At 37.0% G+C, this 12,241-nt stretch overlaps 1 protein-coding gene across 1 annotated transcript in view; it reads right to left on the bottom strand.

Moving 5' to 3' along the window:
* Positions 1-12,241, bottom strand: part of LOC111154398 (remodeling and spacing factor 1) — a 164,234-nt gene that overhangs the window by 26,485 nt on the left and 125,508 nt on the right. The window contains exons 6-7 of the mRNA XM_022513946.1: positions 4,575-6,340; positions 2,494-2,700 (exon numbers count right to left, since the gene is read on the bottom strand). Of these exons, the coding sequence (XP_022369654.1) occupies positions 2,494-2,700; positions 4,575-6,340 (1,973 nt within the window). The remainder of the gene's footprint in view (positions 1-2,493; positions 2,701-4,574; positions 6,341-12,241) is intronic.

Here is a 12,241-nt window from a genome sequence, read left to right as displayed (position 1 = left end):
ATCATTTCTGTACCACTTAACACATCACAGTTGCTTGAGATTTTGATTTATGATTATCTTTAAACACTGGGCATATGGAAGCCACCACACTTGGGATCTTGAGTTTCCAATGTCACTCTTTTTTGGCATAGTAGCCAGCAATGGGATTTTTAAGAGCAGTTATTAAAATAACCAAATAAATGAAAAGTCCTGTGTGTGTGTTCCAAGAAGGGTACAACTTTCTCCATCTCTTTAACATCATTTCTGCTCACTTCATTTTACTTCTCTTTTCCTCTCACCCCTTTGCTACTGACATCTACTGCTGCCTCAGTCAAAATGCACACTCTTGGTTTAAAAAGGTATTAGAAATGGAAGGGAAAAACACAAGTGTTAATTTTTTATTGGAGGGCAGAAAAGACCATATCTCAAGTCTTCTCGTGGCCTTTCTCCACACAAAGATCATTTTTTAAAAAAAGATTTTATTTATTTGACAGACAGAGATCACAAGTAAGCAGAGAGGCAGGCAGAGAGCGAGGGGGAGGCAGGCTACCTGCTGAGCAGAGAGCCCAACGCGGGGCTTGATCCCAGGACCCTGGGATCATGACCTGAGCCGAATGCAGAGGCTTTAACCCGATGAGCCACCCAGGCGCCCCTCCACACAAAAATCTTAACCTAACTTTCATGGCCTGATGATCATAAAAATTCTTGGAAGGATCTTCTCAGCACAATTTCAACATCTGTTCTCAGCGCTAATGTCATTGTCTGCTTCTAAGTTTTATCTTTTACTTGAACCCTCTGAAACTATGGGAATAGGATAAACATTACTGATAATTTAATTTCCAGATATGACTTTAACCTTAAGGAAGAGGAAGAACAAGTAAACCACAAATAGCTTTAAGATAGCACACCACGGGTGTCAGGAAATGTACTAAGCCAACTTTACGTAACTTATTAAAAACAACCCACAGCAGACAGTCTCTCCTCTGCTATCCTGCCCATCACTCCCTTATGGTTATTCAATAAACTTCTTTCTCCTTTAAAAGACAAACAAATAAAGAAACAAACAGCACTCGAAAGAATTATGGTGGTAGTATTTCCATTTTACAACAAAGTAATTAAGATACTGAGAAGAGAGCACCTGGTAAGTGGCTGAAGTTTAGAGTTGAAATCACGTTGGTCTGGCTCCAATGCTTTTCCTATCACCCCACACTGCTTTTTAAGAAAACGAGCCTTGGAGAACTAGCTCACATGAATTTTCCATATTTTATCGGATTTCGGATTTCGAGAAGTTTCGGCTACATAAAATTCTACCTACATGGAAGCATCTTTCTTACTTTTTTTTTTTTTTTTTAAAGATTTTATTTATTTGACAGACAGAGATCACAAGTAGGCAGAGAGGCAGGCAGAGAGAGAGGGGGGAAGCAGGCTCCCCGCTGAGCAGAGAGCCCAATGTGGGGCTCAATCCCAGGACCCTGAGATCATGACCTGAGCTGAAGGCAGAGGCTTACTTAACCCACCAAGCCACCCAGGCGCTCCTCTATTTTTCTTTCTACTTAGTAGCTGGAAATTGCCTTGAAAGTCACATCTATTCAAAACAGACCAGTTGCCCAGAATTGGGCATAAAGAGAGTGTTTCTTCAATAGCCTCTTTAGAAAGCGCTTATGAAATGCAAAAATTATATAAACAGGTTAGGAATTGAATTTCCTGATTTAGGCTACTTTTAAAGAACTTAACTTCCTGGGTAGGTTCCACTGTCAGTATTCTTCTGAAAATATCTGGTCGAGAATTTATCCTCTTCATTTGGGTTTTTGTTTGTTTGTTTTGTTTTTTTGTATTGGAACTCCCCATTTTCTAAAGTTTAAAGCCCTACTAGTTACTACTTGACTTAAATGTTACTTTATTTATTTATTTATTTTAAAAAGATTTTATTTATTTATTTGACAGAGAGAGATCACAAGTAGGCAGAGAGGCAGGCGGGGGGGGAGGGAAGCAGGCTCCCTGCTGAGCAGAGAGCCCGATGCGGGACTCGATCCCAGGACCCTGAGATCATGACCTGAGCCGAAGGCAGAGGCTTAACCCACTGAGCCACCCAGGTGCCCCTTAAATGTTACTTTAAATGTTAAGTTACTACTTGACTTAAATGTTGTTACAGAAGGTAATAAGGCTTTTAGGCCTCACCTCTTTAAAGTTGGCCCTTCAGAAAAATCATTATAAATTAAAGGGAAAAAAGAAACATTTAAAGAAAAAGAACAGAATAGAAAAATTTGAATGAATTCATTGATCGGTGAGAAGAGGTTAGGAGTGTATCCTTAAGTAGAAGTATCTATAAACCAAGTAGAATGAAAAGAGAATTGAGTTATTATTGGAGAAACAGAAATTAAAGTTATTTTGTGCAGAAAAGCTGTGTAGCATTAAAAAATTTCAAATCATGATCAAACCCAGAAGAGATGGCTACTTTGGGTAACCACAGCATGCCAATAAGATGAGTATGGTTCATTTAGATCAGGTACGTACTAGCTCAGGATGGTTTGGAAGGCCACATTTTTTGCATGGTTCATCATCATCAGCTAGGATGGCTTCTTCGCTTTCCTTTTCTTCCTCTTCCTCTGAAGCTGCAGATGATTTTTCACTGTCTGACCCTTCACTTTCATCATTGCTAGAGTATTTCCACCTGCCACGTGTTCGAGAACCAGTCCATCGAACTTTGCCTTTGGGTTTTACCTTGTAAAAAATTAAAAATTGGAATAATTTGGTATAATAAGGACAATAAAAAACAAGCTTTTCATTATATACCCATTTTTAGTCAAAATACAAGAAGAAAATGAAAATTACTGTACTTTCACCACAGATATATCTACTATTAAATTTTGCTACATATTTCCAGTATTTATTCTACTTTTGTTGGGGGGAGTTTATAATGAACATTCTATCTTATAAGTATTTTCTGTAGTCATAAAATATATTATTAACATCACTGTAAATGACTGTATAACATGCCATCACACAGCTGTATTTGTCTAATCCTTTACTATGTAGACATTTAGGTAGTTTCCCAGTTTTTCACTTTCATAAAATATGGCTCCTCATAAATATAAACTTTTATAAATCTCTGTGGTTAGGATAAATTCCTTGAAGAGGATTCTGGGTCAAAGGCCACGTACATTTTAAAGGCTCTCTAAGAGAGCACTGACTATATTCTCACCTACTGTTATATAAAAGTTTAAATTTCCATATTAGAGATGAATTTAACATTTTTTAAAATATTTATTTATTTATTTGAGAGAGACAGAGAGAGAGAGCATGAAGGAGAGAGGTCATTAGAAGAAGCAGACACCCCGCCAAGCAGGGAGCCCGATGTGGGACTCGATCCTGACACTCCAGGATCATGACCCGAGCCGAAGGCAGTTGCTCAACCAACTGAGCCACCCAGGCGTCCCTGAATTTAAAATTTTTAAGGGTCAGAACTTCAAATAAAAATCCTGACAAATATTAAAATCTATTATTCAGAAAATAAGTTTATAATGTGGTAAACTGTTTTTTACTACCTGGTTTCAGTCTTTTAATTAATATTTCAGTTTATTCCTACAGTAAAGTCCCCATCAAAGACCAAAATAATTCTAACAACAGAAGGGGAAATATTTTTAAAGAATTAAAAATCTAATTTCAGGGAACAAAGGATCACTTAAATTAAAAGTAGCACTTTTAATTATAACAAACTCCTATGAACTAGCTATAGATTTGTACTAGATTTTGCTTAGAAGAGTCATAGAAAAAAGAACTCTGGTTTCTAAGACTAATGATTAAATGGGGGAAGACAGACACTCTCGTACATAGTAATGTGAGAGTATACTAATGGGGCCTTTTGGGCAGGGCAATGCGGCAACAGCTATCTAAAGTTAAAATAAACACATGCCCCTTGACCCAGCAATGCCAATTCTAGGAGTCTATTCTAAAGAAATACTCACTTATGTCCAAAAGGATCTTCAATGCAGCATTGCCTGTAATAGTGAAAAATTGGAAACAACCTAAATGTCAATCAATAAGGGAGTGATTAAATAAACTGAGGTACATCCATACTATGGAATACTATGTAGCCATCAATCACCAAAAGGTAGACTACATCTACTGACATGGAAAGAGTTCAGAGACACATTGGTAAGTGAAAAATCCATAGAAAAATGAACATATTCAACCTATTTTTTAAGTGAATGGGTAAATATTTATGAACATACACATGAATGTATGGAAGAAGAATGGGGAAGAGATGTACCCCAACTGTTAATAGTGTTTATGCAGCATTTTGATTTTTCAATCCTACAGGTTAAATATTACCTGCATAGTTTTTTTTTTTATAAAGAGAATATGTATTTCCATATTGCCTGTAATAGAAAAAAAGTTTAAAAAATGACAAGATTATACAGTCTGAAATTTAGTATCTGGGGATAACTAGTGAGAAAGACATCTCAGATACAGGAAGAAAGATACCTTTTTTTTTAAAGTGCTCTTTATAGCTTCTTTTTGGCCAAAATGAAGAGCTACACTTAGGCCAAATTATTTCTAATAAAAATTAAAACTCAGAATAGGAGAAATTTTACCTTGCTTACTTTAGAATTCGTATCCTTCTCCGGTTTTTTCAAGTTTTCTTTTTTGTCTGCTTTCTGCAAAGCTGCTGACTCTTCATCCACTTCATCTTCTCCTTCCCCTCTTTTTTTATCAGCTTTCTGGTCTCTGATCTCAGCCACTTTTGCTGTGGGTCTAGATATTCTTGGAGACCTCCTTAAAGTACGACCTACATTTGTTTTCTCTTCTTCCTTTTCTGTCTTCTCTTGCTTGGTTTCTGGTTCTAGAACTTGGGGAGGGGAATCTGGCTTCTTCTTCCTACTGGATATCCTAATTGTTAATTTGATGCCCTCTTTCTGCCTTTCAGAGGTTATCTCTGTGTTTTCTGAGGCAGCGGTTTCTTCTTCAGGAACCAGCTTATATTTAAATTTGCTTTTTTGCATAGAACCCTTTGTCTCAGAAGGATCCTCTGTGCCCGAGGTCTGGGCATTGCCCAGATGATCTGTTTCTACCTTGGTGGTTTCAGAATCTTTTTTTAGAATTTCTGGGTCTGATTTTTCTAGGGGCTGACCTTCAGCAGATTTTGTGCTCTGACATTCCACCACTTCCTTTTCGGAGGCTAACTTCTCACAGTGGTCAGTCATGTTAGATGGTGCTGAAGTTTCAGCTGCCTCAGGAGAGACTGGCTTTACTGAATCTAGAGTATGCTTTGGAACTTCCTCTGGTATTGGACTCAATCTTTGTGTGTCCTTATCAAGAGAAGTCTTTTTGGACTTCTCTAACTTTTCAAGACATTCTAGAACTTGTGGGCGCTTATCCTTTTTACTTTGGGGAGACTTCTCGTCAACTTTCAGAGTACAAGATTCAGGAGCAGATAATGCAGTTTTCAAAGAGAGGTCCTTGGCCATCTCAGGAGTCTCAAGAGAGATTTCCATTTCCGCAGGACCAGTTTCCTCCAATTGCCCTTTTTGATTTTGGGATTCTAAGACTGATATTGAACTGTCTGCATCTTTCTCTACAGGGACCACCTCCTTCTCAAGATCACCTATTTTCATATTTGGTAGGACAGAATTTAAGGACTCTGCTCCATTTCCCTCAACAATGACACTTCTGTCTTTAGAGGGGCTACAGCTATCTTCTTTTGTATCATAAAATCTTGTCTCCATTTGTTCTGTCTTAAAATGTGGAGTTACCTTTTCATCACTAAGTTCTCCATTTACCAGTTGTTTCCCTTCATGACCCAAAATAGTGATTGTAGCGATCCTTTTACAAGTCTCTTCCTCTTGTTTTATTTCATCTTTCAAAAACTCTTTTGTTGGAGTAACTGATTTACACAAAGGTCCTTTGATTGGACTGTCAAAATCATCACTCAGTTTAATTTCTCGTTTTTTCAGTGGTATCTTAGCCTGCTGGTCATTTTTAAGTTTCTCAGTTTCTTCAGTAGACTTCTCAGTGATTTCTTGAGAAGACCTAACATTGCCACCAAACTCTAGCCTCTCTGGCTCTAGTTTCTCCATGCTACCTTTGATATCTTTAGGATCTGCTCTAAATTCCTTTACTTCAACTTTAGTGGGTTTGACATTTTCCTTGAAGGAATCACTTTCTTCTTTGATAATCCTTTTTTCCTCACTTTCTGGTAAAGGTTTTTCTAGCTTGACTATGACAGGCAGTTTGACAAGTTCCTTTTCATCTTCTTTTTCTATTTTCACAGTAGCCTCTTCTAGAGCACTGGGTATAGAACAGTTTTCTGAATCTACTGGCTGCTCTTCATTTTTCATCTTTTCATTTTCTTTCTGTTCCTCTAAAAATCAGAAAAAAATTTACATAAATTGAATCACTCAAGATTATAAAATATAAAAAGGTAAATGTAAAAAGATATTCCCATTTGAAATTTCCCTCTTAAAAGAAGTCTCCTGTTAATGGACATCTGACCAAAAAAGAAACATAAAGCAAAAAACAAAATACCCCAAATCTGACAGTGAAGGAAATTACCAAACCTGAAGCAAAGCTTCTAAATATTGAAAAAAACGCTTATTCAGAAAGATTCATGTTTCTGCTTTATACTTTTAGCTTCAGTGTTCTCAATGGAATGCAAATGTTTATACAGTTCAAATAATTTATTCAAGCTCAAGTGATGGCTCAAAAACGTGAACTAAAAATACTACATAAAACATTTCCAAAAGACCATATTTGTTTTAAAAACTGACAAATGTTCTTTCTCGTAAGTCACTGAGTGCTTCATTTCATTGAGGTAACGTGAGCATGGCAGTGGAAAAATGTTTGTTTTATGCTTTACACAGATTATAAAAGTAACATAATTCTATACAGAAAATGAGACATCTGCCCACAAAGAGAGTAAAAGGTCCATAATCCTAATGCCCAGAGGCAACCACTATTACTATTTTAGGTTACTTTGTTCTGGTCTTGTATATTTTTGACAAAGTTTCAGGATCACGGGTACCCCATTTTTTTCACTGAAACACTATCACTTTATGATATTTAATGCCTTTTAAGATATCAGACTTATAGGGGCGCCTGGGTGACTCAGTGGGTTAAGCCGCTGCCTTCGGCTCAGGTCATGATCTCAGAGTCCTGGGATCGAGCCCCGCATCGGGCTCTCTGCTCAGCAGGAAGCCTGCTTCCTCCTCTCTCTCTGCCTGCCTCTCTGCCTACTTGTGATCTGTCAAATAAATAAATAAAATCTTTAAAAAAAAAAAAAAAAGATATCAGACTTATATAGCAATCCTCAATGTGGCTATATTACAATTTACTTTATCAAATGTCATTAGTGAACATTTCAGAAGTTATTATGTTACCAACTATATATGTTTATCGTCAGTTCCTCTTTTTACCTTAATTGGCTACGTATTTCCAACTTTTGTGGAGTACCTAACAGTTGCAAAAAACATATTGGTAAAAAGCATCATCTCTGTGAATTTCTTTGGCATTTAAAAAACATTTTTGTTTTATTTTAAGTAGGCTCTATGCTCAGCGTGGAGCCCAATGTGGGGCCTGAACTCACAATCCTGAGATCAAGACCCAAACTGAGATGGAGAGGTGCACGTCTAACCAACCGAGCCACTCAGGTGTCCCAAGAGCATTTCTTTGAAAGGGATTACACAGATTGCACAGACAATGTAAACCAGTACTCAGAGAATCTGAGCAGAATGTTTTCACAGAATTCATTAAATACTAATTTTACCTCTATTTCCCATCACTTCACCCCATTCTAACAACTGAAAAAACTCAGCTTTAAATGTTGTTTTACCAAAGTAGTAATTTTTACAAAAAATTTTGCATACATTATGCCGAATTGATAAACCAGAGTTACAATGTATTTTGGAGGTACAAAACGGAGTCAAATCGAAGGGAGATGAACTAGAACATGTTTCTGAAAGTAAGAATGCAGTATCTTTAACAGAGTATTTAAATTATAAATCACTACTTCTTTTACTTAAGTCATGTTGCTAATACACCATCCAAGGACCACTAAGCACCATTCAGAACCTGAAACAAAGGTCAGTATGGCTTTTCCCTCTTTACATTGTCAATGATTTCATATATGCATGCCAAAAAGGAAATTAAAGACATGCCAGTAATGATTTAATCTGTGTGCCTTTTGCCACCCACTGAAAAAGCAGCCTTAGTAAATTCCTGATGATTGAGACTGGTTAGCATATCAGGAAATCTAATTAAATGAACATCTTGGTTAAGAAAAAGTAACTTTAACCTAATACTAAGGGTTTACTAAACACAATTTAATAATTCTTCTATATGTTTTGGTTCAGAAAACAACTCAGGACCTCACTATGGTTCTGACCTGAGGTAAGATGACACTGTTTTCATTTGGCAATGGTGAATGAGAAAGATCTCTTCAGTGATTTGAACTGATTCCAATTTGGTAACAACATGGCAAAATAAAATTGAGGAATAACATTAGGTTCAAGGCTCCTAGGTTCATGAATCCTAATTCACCTAGTGGGGAATTCCGCATATATATCAAACTCTCTGATCCTCATTTCTTCAACTACAAATAAAGCAGCTGGAGTAAGTGAACTGAAAATTATATGTCACTGGCCTATATTTCTCCTAACCCCAAAATGTTAAATCCTTGGGATTTTTGTGTTTGGCTCAATTCCCTTCAGATGTGAGAACATTTATTTCTCTAGCTCCACTAGCTTACATAGATATGTCACTAAAACCGCAAAGAAAACAAAACCATGACAGAAAATGAGCCTTCAAGCACAACCATAACTGGTAAAAAGATCATTCAGGTAGATAAGCATCCTTAAAAAGAAACTGTAAAAGAAATGCAAATGAGTTAAAGAGACGTAAAATTTGAAGAAACAAAACTTAAGGTAAAAAACTCTCTTCAAAACTCACAATGGAGCAGCAACACTGCTTGGCAAACTTGAGGCAATTCAAGAGAAGTATTATCTACAGTAGGTTTTTAAAGCAGATTCATCCATTTACACAACAAATATTTACTAATCACCTATTATGTGCTTTCCCAACCAGCCCAACCATAATCACTATGGAATAAAACAGTGAATGTCCTATAAAAGTTAACTGTAAAAGACACTGCTAGGCATCTGTCCAGTACAGACATACCTCTTTTTATTGGCCTTCACTTTATAGTGCTTGCAGATACTGCATTTTGTTCAAACTGAAAGTTTTTGGCAACCTCGCATCAAGCAAGTCTATTGGCACCATTTTTCTAAAAGCATTTGCTCACTTCACGTCAGTCACATTTTGGTAATTTTCACAATATTTCAAGCTTTTTCATTTGTTATCGTGATCTGTGATCAGTGATCATTTGTTGTTACTATTACAATTGCTTTGGGGCTTAATTGATAAGTGTGTGTGTTCTAACTGCTCCACCAAATGACCATCCCCCAATCTCTCCTCCTCCTTGGGCCTTCCTATTCCCTGAGACACAACAATACCTAAATCAGTCCAGCTAATAACCTTACAACAGCCATTAAGTATTCCAGCAAAAGGAAAAGTCACACATCTCTAAAATTAAATCAAAAGTTAGAAATGATTAAGCTTAGTAGGGCATGTCAAAAGCCCAAACAGGTGAACAATCAGGCCTCTTACACCAAATAGTTGCCAATTTGTGAATTCCAAAGAAAAGTATTTGAAAGAAATCTAAAAAGTGCCACTCCAGCGCGCATGAATGATTAAAAAAAAAAAAAAAGAACAGTCTTATTGCTGATATGCAGAAAGTTTTAATGGTGTAGATAGAAGATGGAAACCAGCCACAATATTCCCTTAATCCAAAGCCTAATCCATAGCAAGGCCCTAACCTTGCTTCCATTCCATAAAGGGTGAGAGAGAGTAAAGCGCAGAAGAAAACCTTAGAGCTAACAGAGGCTGGTTTCTGGGGGTTTAAGGAAAGCAGCTGTGGAGCATAACACAGAAGTGCAAGGCAAAGCCACAAGTGCTGATGCAGAAGCTGGAGCAAGTTATCCAGAAGACAATGCTAGACAATTCATGAAGGTGGCTACGCCAAACAACAGATTTTCAATGCAGATCAAATAGAACTTCTAATGGAAAAAAACACCATCCAGGACTTCCACAGCTGGAAAGAAGTCAATGACAGGTTTCAAAGCTTCAAAGGACAGGTTGACTCTCGTTAGGGGTTAATATAACTGATAACTGGAAGCTGAAGTCAATGCTCATCTACCATTCTGAGAATCCTAAGGCACTTAAGAATTATGCTAAATCTACTGTGCTTATGCTCCGTAAGTGGAACAACAAAGCCTGGAAGACAGCAGGTCTGTTTACATCAGGGCTTCCTGAATATTTTAAGCCCATTACTGAGACCACCTACTCATAAGAAAAGATTCCTTTCAAAATACTGCTACTCGTGACAATGTACCTGGTCACTCCAGAGCTCTGATGGGAGATGGACAACGAGACGATGTTGTTTTCATGCTTGTTTATACAACATCCATTCTGTAGCCCATGGATCAAGGCGTCATTTCCAGTTTCAAGTCATTATTTAAGAAAAACATTTCAGAAGGCTATAGCTGCCATAGACACTGTTTGCTCTGATGGATGTAACCAAAGAAAACTGAAAACCTTCTGAGAAGGATTTACTATTCTAGATGCCATGAAGAACATCTATGACTCACAGGAAAAAGTCAAAATATCAACAAGAACAGCAGTGTGGAAGAAGCTGATCCCAGCCCTCAGGGATGATCTCATGGGGTTTAAGACTTCAGGGCAGGCAACAACTGCAGATGTGGCAGAAACAGCAAGAGAACTAGAATTACAAGTGGAGCCTGAAGATGGGACTGAACTATTGTAATCTCATGATAAAACTTGAACAGATGAGGAGTGGCTTTTTATGGATGAGCAAAGAATGTGGTTTCTTGAGAAGGATTCTACTCCTGGTGAAGATGCTGTGAAGATGATTGAAATGACACAAAGGTTTTAGAATATGACATAAACTTAGTTGATAAAGCAGTGGCAGGGTTTAAGACGATTGATTCCAATTTTGTGAAAGAGGTTCTACTGACAGTAAAATGCTATCAAAGAGCACTGCATGCTAGAGAGAAATCACTGATGAAAGCAAGAGTCCGCTGATATGGCAAACTTCACTGCTGTCTTATACTGGAAAAACTGCCACAGCCACCCAGCCTTCAGCAACCACTACCCCTATCAGTCAGCACCCACACAAACATTGAGGTAAGACTCTCCACCAGCACAAAGATCGTGACTCACTGCAAGCTCAGATGATGGTTAGCATTTCTTAGCAGTATTTTTTAATTAAGGTATGTACACTGTTTTTGTAGACATAATGCTATAGCACACTTAACAGACTACAGCATAATGTAAATATAACTTTTATAATCACTGGGAAATGAAAAATTCCTTTGATTCATTTTATTGTGATATTTGCTTTACTGGGGTGTTGGGTTTGTCTGAACAAACATGTAGCCAAATGCAAGCATGTCTGATACGTTTTCCTTTCCTTTTGCTTTCTATTACCTTTTCTTTTCCATACTGACCAAAATTTATCCATATCCACTTAATATATATTGGGCTTGTCATTCATTGGGTGATAAAGGGGCAACTAATTCCTGCTTAGGCTTGATTTCTTTATAATCTTCTTCTAAACCAAGACTTAATTTTAAAATAGGATAGTGGTTTCAGAGTTTGCTCAAATCTTATATACCTATGATAAATTAACACAAACAGCTTAAAGAGCAAGCTGGAAACACCCACTCTAAAGCCTGTATACTGTATATAATATACTCTGTAACAGAGTAATTCTGCTTATAGACAATATACTTACATATACTAAACGGAAAAAAATAAACATGAGTATTTATTATAGCACTACTGTAAAACTGCAAAATTAGAAATAATCTAAATATCCTTCAAACAGGAAAATGAATAACCACTATATAGCAAATAACAGAAAAGAAACAAATTACATGGATCAATATGATAAATTTCAGAAATAGAATGATGAATGAAAATAGCAAGATGCCGGGGGAGGGGGGTTGGGGGGGGGTAGGATTATGGACATTGGGGAGGGTATGTGCTATAGTGAGTGCTGTGAAGTGTGTAAACCTGGTGATTCACAGACCTGTACCCCTGGGGATAAAAATATATGTTTATAAAAAATAAAATTAAAAAAAAAAAAAAAAAGAATACAGTGAACTCCCATTTAAAAAAAAAAAAGAAA

The sequence above is a fragment of the Enhydra lutris genome, unplaced genomic scaffold, assembly GCF_002288905.1.
Source record: "Enhydra lutris kenyoni isolate GAN:26980312 unplaced genomic scaffold, ASM228890v2 scaffoldscaffold37, whole genome shotgun sequence".
In the NCBI taxonomy this organism is placed as follows: Eukaryota; Metazoa; Chordata; class Mammalia; order Carnivora; family Mustelidae; genus Enhydra; species Enhydra lutris.
This window is presented reverse-complemented; position numbering and strand designations above follow the sequence as displayed.